Source organism: Zootoca vivipara, chromosome 14 (genome assembly GCF_965207765.1).
Source record: "Zootoca vivipara chromosome 14, rZooViv2.hap1.1, whole genome shotgun sequence".
NCBI lineage: Eukaryota > Metazoa > Chordata > Lepidosauria > Squamata > Lacertidae > Zootoca > Zootoca vivipara.
The window spans coordinates 1,753,749-1,773,002 of NC_142597.1; the positions used below are offsets into that span (position 1 = coordinate 1,753,749).

General features: G+C 46.8%; 1 protein-coding gene across 1 annotated transcript in view; it reads left to right on the forward strand.

Annotated features, from left to right (window-relative positions):
* The first annotated feature begins 6,118 nt into the window (after window positions 1–6,118).
* Window positions 6,119–19,254, forward strand: part of ADAM9 (ADAM metallopeptidase domain 9) — a 95,909-nt gene continuing 82,773 nt past the window's right edge. Inside the window, exon 1 of the mRNA XM_035139116.3 lies at window positions 6,119–6,420. Within this exon, the coding sequence (XP_034995007.2) occupies window positions 6,141–6,420 (280 nt within the window). The 5' untranslated portion in view covers window positions 6,119–6,140. The remainder of the gene's footprint in view (window positions 6,421–19,254) is intronic.

Genomic DNA, 19,254 nt, shown 5'->3' on the forward strand with positions numbered 1-19,254 from the left:
GTCGGAAGCCAGTTGCGAGGCTGGAGGCGGGGAAATCGGCAGAGGGCGCGCCGCGCACATTTCCGGTGGAGGGGTGAGCAGGAAGGCCTCTCTAAAACGTGTGGACGTCAGCCAGCAGCGGTCAGGGATGTTGGGAATTGTAGTCCAGCTGCGTCTCTAGGGCAACCTTGCCGGCTTTTCCAGCGCACCTGCGATTGGCTGCCAGGCTGCCGTCGAGAACCAGTGAAAAAAGAGATATGAAGAAGTGTGCATGCCCACGAAAGCTCATACCAATGACAGACTTACAGTAGTTGGTCTCTAAGGTGCTACTGGAAGGAATTTTTCTATCTTATTCTTATTTTGAAAATAGAGAGCTAAGGAAATGCAGAGCCCTAACCCTTTGTTGTCTGCAGGGGGCAGCATTCCCTCCCCGGTGTCTGAATTTCAAATGGTCTCTAGTCACTTCCCGGTGACCACCTGCTTAAGCATCCATCCGGATACTTTTGCAGAAAGTTTGTATGAGTTTGTATCTAACTTTTAAATTATTTTTATTGCATTTTCAAATACAGTGGTACCTCGGGTTACAAACGCTTCAGGTTACAAATGCTTCAGGTTATAAACTCCGCTAACCCAGAAATAGTACCTCGGGTTAAGAACTTTGCTTCAGGATGAGAACAGAAATTGTGCGGCGGCAACAGCAGGAGGCCCCATTAGCTAAAGTGGTGCTTCAGGTTAAGAACAGTTTCAGGTTAAGAACAGACCTCCGGAAAGAATTAAGGTACCACTGTATATAGGAACATCAAAAAAGAGATAACAACATATACAAAAACCAACAACCCACCATTCTTTCTGACGTAGGACAGAGATAATAAGGTCATGAATATACAGACATTTAATTACAGTAAAAAGAAATAACAAAAAGTAAAAAGGACAAAGTCCTTTGTGGCACAAAAGAGGCCAAACCTGTTTTTGGTAGCTGACACGTATTTTTCACATCTGATGTATTGGCATATGAAATAGGGCCCCACCATGGAACACTGAATGTTTGTGGTATCTCTTTCCCTTGTAATAAGTGTACGTTATGGGTAATTTTCTTCAATATTGCTGTATTGCTATACCTTGGATGAAGAGACAAATGGTCCAGGTTTTTGCACTGGAGGGTCTATAGTTTGTGGAGAGGTTATAGGATGTCAGCTGCACACTGAACATTTGTTCCTATTTACTTGCAGGACAATTATATGTTGTGGGTCATCCCACACTTTCAGCTGCGTTTTCCCATCACTTTCCTTACCACAAAAGTTCTGATTATACTGCAGAAACCTGAATTTGCTGATATGTTGTTAAATCCCAACTGCAAAGTAGTAGCAGCCTGGAAAGGCCCCCAGTGTTTGGGAAATACTTTGGCTATGTGCTATAAATTCCATAAATTTTCCTTCTTGTAATTATCCCTGTTATGTACTGACAGAAAGCACTTGCTGGTGACAAGCTAAAAAAATTCCTTCCAGTAGCACCCTGGAGACCAACTAAGTTTGTCATTGGTATAAGCTTTCTTGTGCATGCACACTGAATGCAAGTGTTATTGCAAACCATATAATAAACCAGGGCTACCTGATGTGGGAGCAGGCCCCTGGGGGAAGCTGCTTATTCGATTGCTGCACACTGGCAGAAAGCTTGTCTACTACAAAATGTGAGTTCAGACCACAACAAAAGTAAAGTGCAGCTACATCCAACCAAAGGTTAAAAGTTTAGTGGATCAGGGGAAAGCTGTGGACGTAGTATATCTTGATTTCACCAAGGCTTTTGACAAAGTCCATTATATTATTGCAGAGAAGCTGGTAGAATGTGGGCTGGATGAGGTAACTATTAGGTGGATTTGTAGCTGGACCACTGAGCAAATCCAAAGATTTGAACTGCAACTCATTACCAAACATGGAACCATGGAGAGACCTGGCCTGAACAAAGACATTGGATTCTTATCTCATTATACATTATAAAGCTATCTTTAGCCATCTCACCCCTTGCTTTTCCCTGTAAGATAAATTGCATTCGTTAACAGTCATCAACGAGTTTCCACACCTATCAGTCAAACACCCATTCCCACCATCCTGAGGTGACTTCTGTTTCAGTGTATCTGAAGAAGTGTGCATGCACACGAAAGCTCATACCAATGACAAACTTAGTTGGTGTCTAAGGTGCTACTGGGGGAAAAAATTGTTTCGACAGACCAACACGGCTACCTACCTGTAACCAAATCCAAAGAATTATCCTTAATGGTTCCTCCTCATCCTGGAAAAAAATGACAAGTTGGGTGCTGCAGGGTTCTGCATATTCCCATTGTTGTTCAACATCTTTATAAATGATTTGGATTTGGATGAAGGAATTGAGGGAATACTCATCAAATTTGCAGATGACACTAAATTAGGAAGGGTAGCTAATGCAGAAGGATTCAAAATGCTCTTAACAGATTGGAGACCTAGCCCCAATGTAACAAAACAAAATTCAACAGGTTCTACACTTACAAATATAAGTTGGGTGACATCTGGCTTGCCAGTAGTACCATGAAAAGGATCTAGGGGTCTTGGTAGACAAGATTAACATGAATCGCAGCAGCAAATGCTATTCTAGGCTGCGGCATGAACAAAAGTACGTGTCCAGATCAAGAGAAGTAATCTTCCTGCTCTATTCTTTGCATAGTGCGCATTATATTGTGATGCTGCCTCTTGCTTGCCTGGACAGAGGATAAGCAGAAATGTGTGCATTGAACCATATTGTTTTTGTCTGACTGCAATGCAACTCCCTGTAGAAAGGTCACATTCTTTGCGCTGCTTACCTTTTTCACTCTGGTTGCCCACCACTGGAATAAGGACCCCAGAATGCTGTTCGGAAGGCTGCTATTGCCCCAACACCTGCTAGTCAGTCTTGCTAATTCTGCATAGTCTATCATTTTTGTCTGCCACTCTTCAATCGTTGGTAATTCCTGAGTTTTCCATTTTTGGGCTAATAAAGTCCTAGCCGCGGTTGTCGCATACAAAAAATATTATATGATCCTCCTTTGCAATCTCTTGTCCAATGAGTCCTAATAAAAATGCCTCAGGCGAGAGATTTTACTTTCTTGGGCTCCTTGATCACTGCAGATGGTGAAAGCAGTCACAAAATTAAAATACGCCTGCTTCTTGGGAGAAAAGTAATGACAAACCTAGACAGCATCTTAAAAAGCAGAGACATCACCTTGCCGACAAAGGTCCGTATAGTTAAAGCTATGGTTTTCCCAGTAGTGATGTATGGAAGTGAGAGCTGGACCATAAAGAAGGCTGATCGCCGAAGAATTGATTCTTTTGAATTTTTGGTGCTGGAGGAGACTCTTGAGAGACCCATGGACTGCAAGAAGATCAAACCTATCCATTCTGAAGGAAATCAGCCCTGAGTGCTCATGAGAAGACTCCCTGGAAAGGACCCTGATGTTGGGAAAGATGGAGGGCACAAGGAGAAGGGGACGACAGAGGACGATATGGTTGGCCAGTGTTCTCGAAGCTACCAACATGAGTCTGACCAAACTGCAGGAGACAGTAGAAGAAAGGAGTGCCTGGCGTGCTCTGGTCCATGAGGTCACGAAGAGTCGGACACGACTAAACGACTAAACAACAACAAGTTTGTCATTGGTATGAGCTTTCATGTGCATGCACACTTCTTCAGTGACAAACTTAGTTGGTCTCTAAGGTGCTACGGGGGGAATTATTTTGTTTCGACTACGCCAGACAGGGCCGGCGCATCCATTTAGGCGAACTAGGCAGCTGCCAAGGGCGCCAGAATGGAGGGGCGCTGGCCAGCCTGTCCCCCGCCTGCCTGCCGCCCCCACCACCTGGTGCTGCCTGCAGGGGCGTCGCTAGCCTTCTGGCTGCCCGGGGCAAGCAAGCCAGAAGGCACCCCGCCCGGGGGGGGGCGTCCATCGCAACGCACAAGGCATCGCCGACACCGCGCGAAGCAGGAGCGAGCGAGCCTGACGGCTTGGTGGGCGTCGCTTGTGCCCGGTCTCCCCGCTGACTCTGGCGCCACTATATCCCCCTTTGACGCCCTTCTTGCTCTAGCCAGGCACTTCCACGTCCTCGAAGAGGGCCCCGCTGCCTGCTTCTGGTGCCTCCCGAGCCCCCTTAGTCCGCCAGCTCCTGCGCATCCTCCTGCTCGCCGCCGCTGCTGACGGGCTCTGCTCCTCTGCAGCGGTCAAGTCCTGGCACTCCCGGGCTCCGTCCCTCGTCCTCCTCCTTCTGCCTCGCTTCTTCCCTTTTTCTCTCTTCCTCGCACGCTCTTGGGATTTGACAGCGGCTCTTCCTAGGCGCCCCGGGATCCGACCTGAGGAGGCCGCACCCCGCGCCGAGTGCAGGCAGGTCGTGTTTCTCCAGCGAGGCTCTGGGCGCGCGGGCAGCCTCTTGTTTCTGGGTGCAGTCGCTTCCGCGGCCGGGCCTCAGCGGCAGAGCCCGAGCTGCCTCTAGCTCTTTTACTTCCGTCCCTGCCCGATGAGGTTAAAAATCTCACTGCCCCAACTGAGCTGCGGCTCCCGAGTGCAGAAGCAGGCAGAGGAGAGGAGGAGCCCTGCTGGGCCTGCTTTACAGCTCCACTCTGCGTTAAAGACACGTCATTATCATCATCATCATCATCATCATCATTAGTTTTCACTTGTATAGCGCTTCATATTTCAACGGAATCTCTAAGCAGTTTAACATATAGAGGAAGGTTGCAGAGTATTTACTACGAAGGGTGAGTATTTACTACGAAGCAGACCTTTGGCCCCTCAAAATTACCCGCTTTGCATTACCTACAATGCAAAGTCCCATGGTGCTCAGCGGCGTTTACTTCGTATAACACTAGTTTACCGTGGAAGTAAATCACAAGCCAGTGGTTTTTCACAGGATTGTTGAAAGCAGCAGAATGCTTCGTCGGGATTTTCCGACAGGAGACCAGTCGCTGGCTTTATTGAACAGTGCAGTCATGGTCCCCCAGCTTAGGTGGGCCTCAGAAAAGTGGCCTTAGGGTAAAAATGGAGCCTAAACTTGTAGTAACATGTTGTGCAGTCCACAAACAATTACGTTCATGGTACACCAAAAGCAGCTTGGTAGCCTTGAGAATAAGCCCTACTGAAATAAACTGAATTTTCTTCCAATAGGATACACCACCCACCAAAGTTTATTTCAAAAGGGGTTCAGTCCTGTGCACCCTTACATTCTAGTACCACTGTGGAACTTATGTTTGAGTAAAGGTGCATAGGATTGGACTGCATATCTGTCTTGGCTCAGAGAATATTGTGTTCCAGTTTTTTAGAAAGCAGCCTCCTCGTTTTACCTGCATAGGAGTAGTGGGGAATAGGAAGGATTGGACCCAGCTTGGTGGTTTGCCAAAGGCATCAAGTTGGCCACTATGAAAACAGGATGCTGGACTAGATCAGCTATTGGCCTAATCCAGCAAGCTGTCCTTATGTTCTTAAGGATAGTGTGTCTGAACTATACAAATGTGTGTGCGGGCGGCAACACTTCTCAGACGAATAATAGAATCATAGAGTTGGAAGAGACCACAAGGGCCATCCAGTCCAACCCCCCGCCAAGCAGGGAACTCTTGCTTTGCCAAGAGTGGAGCACATTTTCCGTCTTTGTATTTATTTCTTCTTCAGAAAGAAACAAGCAGGGGCAGGAAAAAGTCTGGAATGACAAACACACCCAGAGTATCTGGGTATCTGCAGAACCTCTGCGTCCAGTTGTTAGGCAGATGGCTTTTTTTAAAAAAAAGGAAAAAAGTGTGCGGCCTTCGGGGCGGGGGAGGACACACTCCAGGCTCCTCCCCTCATGTTCCTCCTTGGCCAATCGCCGGACGAGAAGGCGGGGGGGCGGGGCGCCAGAAAGTGATCTCGCCTAGGGCGCCAAAAACCCCAGCACCGGCCCGACGCCAGACCAACACGGCTACCTACCAGTAACTTTGTCCTTATTGTTATTCCTATTAGGAAATACTATTGTCTTTCAGTCATTAATATTTCACCAGTAAATGCCTACCAAGCCTTGGCTAATTTGCCTTCAGTTGTATATGTATTTCCTTTTTTAAAAAGGCATTTTTTCATCTGGGGCTCCAGGAATATTCCAACCCCGCAAACAAAACATTCAAAGGGGACGCGCGTGTCCATGTCGGGACAGTCCTCTTCTCGGACCTCTTGGCCAGCCTCCTCCCGCCCGCTCTTCCCCGCTTCGTCGCCCTTCCCTTCGGAGCCGGCTCCTCCCCGGGGGTGGTCCCGGGACTGGGAGGCCGCGCCGCGCACGCTCCATAAGCGGAGGGGCCGCTGCTCGGAGCCCCGAGATCCCGGCGCGGCCACGGGGATGGCGATGGGGATGGTGCGGGCCGCGCGGAGCTGCTGGCTGCTGCTGTTGCTCTTCGGGGCGCTGACCTTGCAGGCCGACCGGCCAGGTGAGTCCGGAGGGGGGACCCCCTTTCCTTCCCCTTCCCCTCCTTTAGAGCGCCTGAGTTCTCCTTTGGCCGGCGCCCCTCCCTCCCCGCCCCCCTGAGCCAGGGATCTCCGAGGAAGGAGACGCAAGCCTCCCCCCTCCCCCTCCCCTCCCCCTCCCCGCAGATCCCCTGAACCTCGCCGAAGCGCCACCCTCTTCTCCCTCTTCCGCTCAGGAACATTGGCAAGGAAGCAGGGATTCCTCAGCCCCGTCCGTTTCGCTGGCTAAGAGGCTTGGAAAGAGACTCCACATTCTGGAGATCCTACGGACGCGCGCGCTTTGCACTCTAAGCGGATTCTCCGCCGCTTAAGCAGCAGCGGGGCTTGGAAGCTAAGCAAGCTTTGGTCGGAACAGCGCCTGGGGAGCTTCTGTATAAGAGAGCAGGGAAATGTTTGGTCAATTAATGCGGGCAGGCAAAAACTCTTGCTCCCCAAGCCTAGAATATCCCTTTCTTTCTTTTAAGAACCCCTTCCTAAAAGGCATTCCGAAGCCATTTACAATCGTATATGAAACCGTTGCACAATTGAAAACAGTTAAAACAATATAAATATGTTGTTGTTTAGTCGTTTAGTCATGTCCTTCGTGACCCCATGGACCAGAGCACGCCAGGCACTCCTGTCTTGCACTGCCTCCCGCAGTTTGGTAAAAAATATACATATACAAAGTTCAAAATAATATTGGGAGCATGCTCATCAAATATGCAGATGACACCAAAGTGGGAGGGGTTGCTAATGCTGCAGAAGACAGAATCAGAATTCAAAATGACCTTGAACAGTTTGGGGAACTGGGCCCAAGCTAATAAAAATAATTTCAATAGGGACAAATGTCAGGTTCTGCACTTAGGCGGAAAGAACCAGATACATAAATACTTATGGGGGACAACTGGCTTACTTTTCACAGTACATATGAAAAGGATCTAGGGGTCTTAGTAGACCACAAGCTGAACATGAGTCATCAGTGTGATGCAGCAGCAAAAAAAGCTAATGCTATTCTCAGCTGCATCAACAGAAGTCCAGTATCCCGATCAAGGGCAGTCATATTACAACTTGGTCAAAACACACATGGAATACTGTATCCAGTTCCGGACACCACAATTTAAGAAGGATGTTGACAAGCTGGAAGGTGTGCAGAGCAGGACAAACAAGATGATCTGGGGTTTGGAAACCAAGTCTTATGAGGAACGGTTGAAGGAGCTGGGAATGTTTAGCCTGGAAAAGAAATTGAGAGGAGAGAGGATAGCCATCTTCAAATATCTTAAGGGCTGTCACATGGAGGATTGAGTAAGCTTGTTTTCTCCTGTTCCAGAGCTAGGACCTGAACCAATGGCTTCAAGTTACAAGAAAGGAGATTCCAACTAAACATTTGGAAAAACCACCATAAGAGTAGTTTGTCAGTGGGACAGTCTCCCTTGGGGTGTGCAGTGATTTTTTTTGTTTTGTTTTTTAATATAAACTTTATTACTTTTTCTCTTTAAAAACATAAACACTCAACATACACATACATTATTACAGACAAAAAAACCCAGTACATTCTGAAGATCTAATCATGCAACCAAAAATGCAATCACAAAAAACAAAAACAAGAATAATTTTTTTAGAAAATAAAATCATTCATTTGTGTTTTCTTTTAACTGACTTCCAATTATTCTCTCTGTAATCTATGTATATTCACCTTATTATAGCGCATAATTTTTATCTTCCATTTAATATAATCTTCCCTTAAATTCAATTTAGGTTCAACCTTAGTCTGCTGTTAGGATTTGGATACACCATTATTATTTATGTACTCATCAAATATCCTCCATTCCTTTTGTTTGTTTGTTTGTTTGTTTGTTTGTTTTGTCCTCTAATTCTTCCAGTAAATTTTCATAGCTGCGAATATTCTTTCATTAAAACTTGCTAATCTGTCGTACTGGGTAATTTTTTGTTTTTCCAATTCCTCACAATCAGGACTCTTGCTGCCAAAATTCCATACATCAACAGTATTCTATTTGGGGTTTTTATGTCTTCTGGTATTATATTTAGTAAAAACATTTCTGGTCTTTTTTTGATTGTACATTTTAACATTTTCTTACCGTAAGTTCTTCATAAATGTTATTCCAAAACCTACATATTCCAGGACATTTCCACCACATATGCATTTGAGTTCCTAATTCAGCATCACACCTCCAGCACTTGGGTGATTTATTCTTGTACATCTTGGCTAATTTTTCTGGTGTTCGAGTAATACGAGGAATATAATAGATATATTGGAATATCTGGAATTTAAAATAGATAAGAAAACAGCACTATTGCTGCTGGACGCCGAAAAGGCTTTCGATAATGTCTCCTGGGAGTTTATAAGAAAGCAGATAGAAATGATGGGAATAAAGGAGAGGATGAAAAAGGCTGTAGGAGCAATTTATGAACAAGAAAGGGCTAGACTAATAATAAACGGAAGCATGACGGATAGCTTCCCAATATCAAAGACAAGGCTGCCCACTCTCCCCTCTCCTATTTATTATGGTGCTAGAAGTTCTCCTAAACAACATCAGAAACTATGATAATTTAAAGGGAATAATGGTAGGAAAGAGGTCCTATAAAGTTCGAGCCTTCGCGGATGACCTAATAATAACAACACAAGACCCAAAAGAAAATATACCAAGAGCTTTAGAAATTATCAAAGATTACAGGAAAGTGGCAGGCCTGAAAACAAATTATAAGAAAACAATGCTATTAAACAAAAAATATGGATAAGAAAGAAAAAGAAGAATTACAACAACTGACAGGTCTAGAAATAAAGAAAAAGGTAAAGTATTTAGGGATTTGGATAACATCGACAAGATTAAATTTATATGAAGATAACTATAAAAAAATGGAGTGAAATAAAAAAGGAAATGGAACAATGGAGTAAATTACACCTATCGCTCTGAGGTAGAATATCGGTAGTAAAAATGAACATACTCCCTAAGCTAATGTATTTATTCCAAACAATACCAATATTGGGGGGTGTTAAATGCTTTACCGAATGGAAAAATGATATAACACAGTTTATATGGAACGGGAAAAGACAACGAATAAACTACCAGCTATTAACGGACAGTAAAGAAGGAGGGGGATTTGCCCTCCCAAATTTAGAATTATACCATGCGGCAGCGGGGTTAGTCTGGTTGAAGGAGTGGGTGACCTTGGAAAATCCAGAAATATTAGACCTGGAGGGAGTGGAAAATAAATTTGGCTGGAACTCCTATTTACTCCATGAGAAGGTCAAGGTCCTCAGGGGTTTCTTAAACCATTTGGTAAAGAAATCACTATACCTAATATGGATAAAACATAAAGGAATCGTAGAACCCAAGATCTTCCTGTGAACCTCACCAATAAATGTGATAACGGTCAAAAAATTGAACATGGATGGAAATATCGCCACGTATCAAGATCTATTAGAAAACAAAATGAGTTAAAATTGAGAAAATATGAAGAAATAAAAGACTACCTTTCGGATTGGCTACAATATTTTCAAATTAATCAGAGGTTTAATGAGGACAAAAAATTGGGAATTGCCAAAGAAAAATCCAAATTTGAGAAAGAATTAATACAAAGCGATGGAAAATACATTTCACGTATGTATAACCTGCTGTTTGAGTGGGACCTCAAAGAGGAACAAACTAACTCTGCAATGATCAAATGGGCCCAAGACCTGGGCTATAATGTCCTGATAGAACAGTGGGAAAGGCTATGGAGGGTGGACTTAAAATTCACCGCCTGTTATAATTTAAGAGAAAACATCTTAAAGATGATGCAGTGAATTTTTTTGTAGGGGAACAGTTAGGGCAAGAGATGCCAGCTTGTGAGAGCAATGGGGTGCTGTCGTAACATTGTGATCTCTCATGTGAGCATTGTGCCTCCTTCCATAAGCTGAGCAAAAGCTTCCCAGGCTTTGGGAAGGAGGCACCAGAGATCAATAATTTACTGGAAACATTTAGGGGACCAACGTAGTCCCCCTAGTCCACTGATGGCACGCTACTGCTTGTTGTGGACTCTCCTTCACTGGAGGCTGAGATTCCTGCATTGCAGGGGGTTGCACTAGATGACCCCGGGGCTCCTTCCAGCTCTACATTTCTATGATTCTATAGTATTAAAAATCTGGAAATTTAGAAGACACAGAAAAACCCTAGAGGAGGTGTTTGCCTCATGTGCAGTGCAAGGGAGTTCCAAGGAAGAGGACTAGTTCTAGCATCCCCCAGAAGGAATCTTTGGATGGGCTCCACAGGATGCTCTTGCAGTGGCTGGTTGGGGAGGTAGGGGTTGGACGTATAGGTAAAGGGGACCCCTGACCATTAGGTTCAGTCGTGACCGACTCTGGTGTTGCGGTGCTCATCTCGCATTATTGACCGAGGGAGCCGGCGTACAGCTTACAGCTTCCAGGTCATGTGGCCAGCATGACTAAGACGCTTCTGGCGAACCAGAGCAGTGCACGGAAATGCCGTTTACCTTCCCGCCCTATTTTATCTACCTGCACTTTGACGTGCTTTCAAACTGCTAGGTGGGCAGGATCAGAGTTGTATAGGATACTAGCTGTACCCAGGCATGCATTGCTGTGGCTCATTCAGGCCCCGTTTCCCAGGACAGGGGGAGGATGTGACTCCCCTGACCTCCGTCTGTTCCCCCCCCCCATATACCACATCCACAGGTTGGGGAGGGTTTGTGGGGGTCCCCTGGTGGATGCCGGTGGGCGAGGGGGTAGGGAGCTGGGTAATGTTGGGGAGGGTCCCCTGTTTCCCCCGTCGGATCTTGGGGAGGGAGCGTGTGGCGGTGAGAGCGGGTCTGTGTGGGGCCCTCCGAGGATACGGGTGAGCATTGTCGGTTCCCTGTTGGTGGTGGTGGGTGGTGGAAGGTGAGGAGAGGCAAGGGGCGGCCTACCTCCCAGGCTCCCTGCCGCCCTCCCTCTCCTCCTGGCGGCTCTGGAGGTGGCCTAGGAGGCCGTGAGTGGCGCAAGGGAGAAGCCGGGATGGGGGCCTTGATGGGGAGGTAGGCGGAGGGGGGCGGGTGGGGGGTGTCGTGATCAGCCTGGCTCTACAGACGGCGGTGGTGTTGGCGCGGTAGTGGCGACGGGGTCCGGCTGGTTCTCCTGCCATCGGTGGAGGCGACTTGGGGGTCCGGCTTGACACTCGAGACAGGGCGGCTGTGGTGCCAGGGTCCGGACTGCCCTCCTGCCATCAGCGGAGTTGGCAGAGTGGGGTTTGGGGCCTGGCCTGGCTCTGGAGGTGCCGTCGGTGGGTTTGGTGATGGTAGGGCTGGCCTGGTGAGGTCGGCCTACCCTCCTCCTGTCGGTGGAGTCGGCTTCGGGGCCAGCCTGGCTCTCGAGGCGCTGGCGCTGGCTTTGGTAGCAGCAGGGCCCGGCCTGGTGAGGTAGGAGGAGGAGGAGTAGGGGGTGGGGGGGTACTACACAAATGGCGTCAGTTCCTTTGACGTCCACTGGAGGGCGCTATTATTATTTTTCACAAAATCATGTTTATGCCAACACTCGCATATTGGACTGGAATGTTGTGTCCAAATTTCAACATAATCCATCAAACGGTTTCGGAGAAAAGTCATTGGTCCCAAACATGAACATGTTTCATTTTTATATGTATAGATACCAAAGAAGGTGTTCCTGAGCGCTGGTGGATCAGACCAAAGGGCCACCAACTTCAGCACCCTATTTTCCAGAGTGGCCCATCATATGATTAGAGGAAGTCCAGGAGCTCAGCTTGAATGCAGCCTTCCTCTCTGCTGTTCTTCCACAGCAGTTGGTTCCGACTGGGGCTTCTCCTCTGGATAGTGCCCTTCTTCCTTCTGGGCAGTTGCCCCGCGGGGGCTGCTTCCTGGGGGGCTCAAGCTACTTGGAAGCTCTGCTGTTCAGATCACATTGAAATGAATGGAAGGCACGCCAGTGCAGCAAAGTCTACCGTGTTTCTCATATTATAAGACACGTCTTATATTTATTTTTTCCTCAAAAAAACACACTATGGCTTATTTTCAAGGGATGTCTTATTTTTTTCCTCCTCCTCCTGCCGCGGCCGGCATTGCTGCTGCTCCTATCACTATGTCTTATTTTCGGGGTATGGCTTATATTCCTTGAATGCTTAAAAATCCTGCTATGGCTTATTTTATGGGGATGCCTTAAAATATGAGAAACAGGGTAGTGTTAGGGCATATGAGAACTCAGTGCTTGTTTTTATTTTATTTTTGCCCTTAACTTGTTTTAACTCTTTATGATATTATTTGGTTTTATGTTTTTATATTGTTTTAACCTGCTGTGATATATCTTTATGATACAGCAACATACAGGGGAAACTCGGAAAATTAGAATATTTTCGAAAAGTGCATTTATTTCAGTAACACAACTTAAAAGGTGAAACCAATATATGAGATAGATGCATGACATGCAAAACAAGATATGTCAAGCCTTTACAGTGGTACCTCGGTTTACAAACAGTCCCATTTACGAACGCCTCCATTTACGAATGTCGCGGACCCGGAAGTGTTTACATCCGGGTTCTGCGGTGTCAGATGCGCAGACGCGCACACGCAGAAGTGTGCCTTCAGGGAGCAAATGCCTCCGTTTACAAACGCCTCCGTTGAATGTTCGTAAACCGAGGTTCCATTGTATTTGTTGTAATTGTAATTATTTGTCGTTAGGCGGGTCAATTATAAATGGAATGTAATTAATGAAATGTAATGGGGATGTTTATTTTTGTTTATTGTATTATTGTAACTATTTGTTTTATTACTGTGGAATTTCCAAAAGAAAGCATTTGTAAAAAAAAAAAATGCATTACTGAAATAAATGCACTTTTCAACGGTATTCTAATTTTCCGAGTTTCACCTGTATAACTATTTTTATCTATCAATCAATAAAATAAACATGATAACAACCTGTGAAATGCGTTACATAGCTTGTGAGAGGGAGGGGATTGAGAGGGAGGCCTGCCTGGCAGCCGCGAGTTTTGATCTGGGGACATGGCTTCCTGCTCATTTTCTTGGTCACCATGCTACACTCACATGTATGTATGTTAAGGGGTGGGGATGCCCAAATAGCCTGCAATATCTGCACTCTTCTTTTTAAATTATTTGCTGGTCATTTGACATGATAGGGCCATAGCTCAGTGGCAGAGTATCTGCTTTGCATGCAGAAGGTTCAGTCTCCAATGGCATCTCCTGCTGGGGATGCCTGAAATCCAGGTCAGTGTGTAAAGGGACCCCTGACCATTAGGTCCAGTCGTGACCGACTCTGGGGTTGCGGCGCTCGTCTTGCGTTATTGGCCAAGGGAGCCAGCATACAGCTTCCAGGTCATGTGGCCAGCATGACAAAGCCGCTTCTGGCGAACCAGAGCAGCGCACGGAAATGCTGTTTACCTTCCTGCTTGTAGCAATTCCTATTTATCTATTTGCACTTTGATGTGCTTTCGAACTGCTAGGTTGGCAGGAGATGGGACCAAGTAACGGGAGCTCACCCCGTCGCAGGGATTCGAACCGCCGACCTTCTGATCGGCAAGCCCTAGGCTCAGGGGTTTAACCCACGGCGCCACCTGCGTCCCAACAGTCTTACTTGGTATAAGGCAGCGTCCTGTGTTCCTGTGATGGGATCATGGCAGTTTGATTCTTCCACCACCTTCTCCCCCCCGCCCCCCCCCCAACTACAAAGCACAGGCTTTAAAATGGCATATATTACAGTTAAGTTCTGTCACTTTACCAACACTTTAAATGTTTATTTCTTTCCTCCCTTCCTTCCTTCTTTCATATCCCACATTTCTTCCACCATGAAACACCATGTTCTTCATGTGGTTCCCAGGGGGTCTCCCATCCAGGCCCTCTAACCTGGAACCTCTTTATTTATTTTATTTATAAATACATTTTAATGCTACTTTGGTGCCCTAGCAAGAACTCCCAAAGCAATTTACATAAAATAACAAATCTTTAAATTCAGTGCTGAATGTAGCCCCCTCCCCATTTTGGCAGGGATAGGCAAGGATAGACTGACATATGGTAGCAAATTTTTAAGGTGCCAAATGCAGGCTCTGCTCCCAGGGGAGAAAACGTTAAGGCTCTCAGTTGTTCTTTTGCAGCATCACCTTTACCTTCCCCACACCTGATGCTGTATGATGTCAGATATGGAGCAGGTGGGCAGGGCTGGGGAAGAACCATCTTGTGGCCCACATTAGGATCCCTGGTGGGTCTAATTGAGGTTCCTCACTCTTATTGGAGGTGCTGTTTTCATGATTATAATATTGGAGGGAGGCCAGCCCTATAGATCTGTTTGTATAGGCAAGGGGCATTTTGGAATTTGAAGCTCCTGAACACAAGAAGAGTTCTGCTGGATCAGGCCCATGGGTTATCTAGTTCAGCTTCCTGTTGTCATGGTGGCCAACCAGAGCAAACCCACGAGCAGGATCTGAGCGCAAGAGCCTTCCTCTGCCCACCAGCAGTTCCCAGGAACTGGCATTCAGAAGGATACTGCCTCTGACTGCGGAGAAGGAACCACGGATCCATCAACTTGTCTAATCCTCTTTTAAAGCCATCAAGATTGGTGTCCATCATTGCCTCTTGTGAGAGCAAGTCCCATAGTTTAACCATGAGCTGTGTGAAGAAGGGCTGTCTTTTGTCTGTCCTGAAAGTTCAGTTCTCCACATTTCCATACCAGTTTGTGATTTATTTATTTTTAAAAGCTCATAAAAATTCAATGTTCTCTGAATTTCTCTTAATAGAGACCTTTTGATATGCAATTCTGCTTAACACACAGTTTTAACACATTTTTTTAGAAAAGCAATTTTCTCTAATGTAATGTATTTTTCATCTTATTTTTATGAATATATGCATTTTTATGCACACCTACCCTAAAATGTGTATTTTTGTATGTATTCTTTTGGTTCCAAAATTTGGAAGCTTTTAGAGGGTAGCTGTGTTTCAGTTTGTGTGTTATTCTGGAAAGTCAAAATTAGGTAGGTTTGCCTTTAAATGTAAACTAAATTGTTTGCCCCCATTCCTATTCATAGTATAGAACAGGAAGTAGGAAAAGCTCTCACACCAGCAACTTCTAAATAAACTTGAAATTGCTTAGATGTTTGGACAAATTAAGGACAGAGGAAATACACATCAAAAACAAAGAGGATGCCTAGAACCGAAACAGATCCAATTAATCTGTTTAGTGAGTTCAGACTTCCTACATGGGTATCCTGATCATAGAGTGTGCAGTAAGAGTCCTTTTGAAATGATCAGTCTATTACAGGGGTCCTCAAACTACGGTCTGCAGTCCACATCTGGCCCACCAGGGTCCTGAACCCGGCCCGCCTGGGCAGAGCCAGTGCCGCCACCTTATTCCCGATGGAAGGAGGCACAGGATTGCTGCTGCCCTATTTACCCATTACAAGCTCTGAAACGCGCTTGAAACCAGGGTAACCTCTGAGGGGCTTGCTCATGAACAAACAAGGTGGGCGTTCATCTGATCTGGACCGTGTCGCAGCGCCCCTACCTTGGCAGCCACTTGCGGGTCTCCTCGGAGGAGGAGGGGGCACCATGCCGAAAGCCCCACAGAGCAGTGTCTGGCGCTGGCCACCATCGCTCCCCAGCCTGCCTTGGCTCAGGGAGTGGGGCGGGAGCTGCTCCTCTTCCCCTCCCAGGGGTTTGACCTGGCAGCAGCAGCAGCAGCAACTTAGGCAGCGACCTTTATTATTCCTTTCCAAAACATTTTCTTTTCCCAGCTTTCTGTTGAGTCGAGTTCTTTTCCGCCACCTCCCCTTTAGCTGCTTTCATTTTTCCGGGTTGGGAGCATTTGGGGAAAGCGAGAGCAGGGGATACCAGGTGACCGCGGGGGTGGGTCACCTTTCTTCTTCCCCCCTTGAGCTTTAACTCTCCCCCCCCCTTCAGCCTGCAATCCCACTCACTCTCGGGGCTGCTTCCAAGCCCCCTCCCACGCTTCCTCCGGGGGAAACTCTGCTCCTGTTCCTGTTCTTCCGTCTCCAGTAGTGAGCAAGGGGTCCCTGACTGGATCTCTCTCCCCTTGGAACCAGTCAGGGCAGGGCTGCCATTTCCCCACCCCCTTTTCCCAGGCCCTTTCTTCCTGAGGTAGCAGCAGCGGAGGAGGAGGAGCCCGTGGGGTGAACTCGCTCACTCCCTTTTGCGGAGAGGTGCAATGTACCTGTGGCGCCTCCTGCAGCTCCCATGCGGCCTCTCGTTTCGGGCTCCCCGCGAACAACTATTGAGTATTATAGAAACCCCCGGGTAAAGACTGCCCTGACAGCAACAGCAAAGGCGTGCTCAGCCCGGGCGCAATCCGGCCTCCCTCCCTCAGCTGACTTGTTCTGTGGGAAGGAGGGAGACAAAGGCGAGGCCGGCCCACCCTCCTTTTTGCTTCCCTTCCTTTGCGAATTGGGAAATAGGAGGAGAGACCGGATCGTGCATGTCCCCACTTGGAGTGCTCCAGGCAAAGTGAGCCTTTGACTAGATCCAGCTGCAGCACTCTCCAGATGTCCTCAGCCTCCTGCCCTTTTGCCCTAAGCAAGTTTCCAACCATTCTTCCACCTAGCTCAGTATTGGCTACTACACTGACTGGCAGCAGTTTCAGGTAGGGATCTTTTTGTGTACTGCAAATAAAATATGTGCAGTGTGCATAGGAATTTGTTCATATTTTTTTCCAAACTATAGTCCGGCCCCCAACAGTGTCTGAGGGACAGTGAACTGGCCCCCTGTTTAAAAAGTTTGAGGACCCCTGGTCTATAAGGACTGGAGGCGTTTATGATATATTTATGGAGGAATAATAAGAGAATGTAATTTACAGTTATCCAAAGAGCAGCTTCACCTGCACAACACATTTCACTACCCAAGGGAAGGACAGAGTTCCCTCCTTCCACCTACAGAGGCAATTGGATTTTGCTGTTGCTTTTTAACTTTAAGAATCTCTCTGCCTTTTAAACCTCTGTCTTTCTTCTCTGATTCAGCTGCTGAGGAAGCCTGGCATGTTTGCCAGGGAACCCTTGGAAACTGCAGAAGGTTTTGTAAGGTGTTGTAGGGTACAAACTCTGTTCATATGTGGCAGCCGTTGGGCCTTCTCTAGTCATCATTGGCTGGGAGGATAAACTTGTCCATCTTGGGTGACCTTCTCATTTGACGGAGTCCCAATCCTAGAACCCAGTCTCCGTCTCAAAATTATTAAAGACAAGGCAGGAAATGTTATGTTAAGAGTAGCACCCCTTCAGTCCCCACCACCCGGTAGGCCAGTATCAATCCTTCACTTTGGCATAAGCCTTCTCAGGCCCTGCTTCCCTCTTTACCTTAGGGGGTGTCCAGAGAGTTCTGAGTTTTGGGGGGGAATGACTGAGTGTTGTTTGGGGAACTGTGATCCCTTCCAGACATCCTTCTGGTCCATCATTGGTGCACTGACGCCAATGTCCCATACTGCCTATGCAGCCTATGCTATCTGCTTCTCAATGGTAGCACAATGGCCTCCTGTGTGTGCTCCTGCCATTTGCAAATGGCCAAAAAAGAAGGCAAACTAGGACATGCGCATGGCAGTGGGCAACTTCAAACCAGCCCCGTCTCCCTGGGTTCTTTAAGCAAACCTGGACTGAACAACCCAAGTAATATAGGATGCCTTCAAATAGAAGGCAGACCTTTGTAAAATAGAACACATGGCCACCCTGTGATCCTGGGACCTGTCTTCCTGGGGGGTCAGAAAGTGGAGACTCCTGGGCCGCAGCTGCTGTTCGCATGAGTTCATTTTTGCTAACCAAAAAGCAAAAAAAGGTCTTGAGGGTTCGTATTTGTAGCAGCCTGTTCTGGCACTAGGGCTTATTTTAGGGAACAGGAATTTGGTCCTTCAGCTACCAACCCATCCAGGAAATCTAGTTTTTGTCAGAGACCAGGCTGAGAAGTACTGCTCTGATGAGGAATGGTGGGAGCCTCCCCCTCCCAGGATCCTGAAGCTGCCCAGGAGCAGTGGAGCAGTATAGATTTCGAACAGTGGTTTGCAGAAGGGCATAGTTCTGAAGACAAAAGTTGAGATGAACTAGGAGAAGAACTGGGAGAGAGAGAGTTAACTGACTTGGCAGCCCAGAAAGCAAAGTGGTTGCAAGATCGGCAAGAAGTGACTAGGGGGGAAGTGGGTGGAATCCTTAATTGAGAACACCATCATTCTGAAAATGGTTGCTTTGTTCTTCTGCTGTAATCATTAAAGACTCTTTAAATGGTAAGCCACTCTTTTCGCTTGGTCCTGCTTATCCACAGCCAAAGGTGGGAAGGAAGCTGAGTCCCGAAGCCTGACAGTTTTTGACCAGCGTCTTACAATCTTGGTTGAAGGCCAGATGTCAGTGCTGGATTTTGTAACCAACATTTATGCTTTCAACTGCCTGAGAGCCATGCTACAAATATTTGTCTGCTACCTGTGTTTGCTGAGCCACAGTTTGGCCATCCACACCCTAATGCAGTCTTCATTCAGGTGTTCTCCAGATGTTTTGGACTACATCTGCCTTCATCCTTGACTGTTGATCATGCTGACTGGGAATGATGGGAAACACTAGCATGGGATCATGCAAGACTAATTTATATGTGCTGAGACAAAAGGTAAAACAAAAACAAAAAACAGTGTAGTTGGAAATAATTATTTAAGTTCAGTACAAGTTTGGAATAATGCAGGCATCCCCAAACTCGGCCCTCCAGATGGTTTTCCCATCATCCCTAGGCAACAGGACCAGTGGACAGGGGTGGTGGGAATTGTAGTCCCAAAACATCTGGAGGGCCGAGTTTGGGGATGCCTGCTTTAACCCCTGCCCTTCAGCTGATGA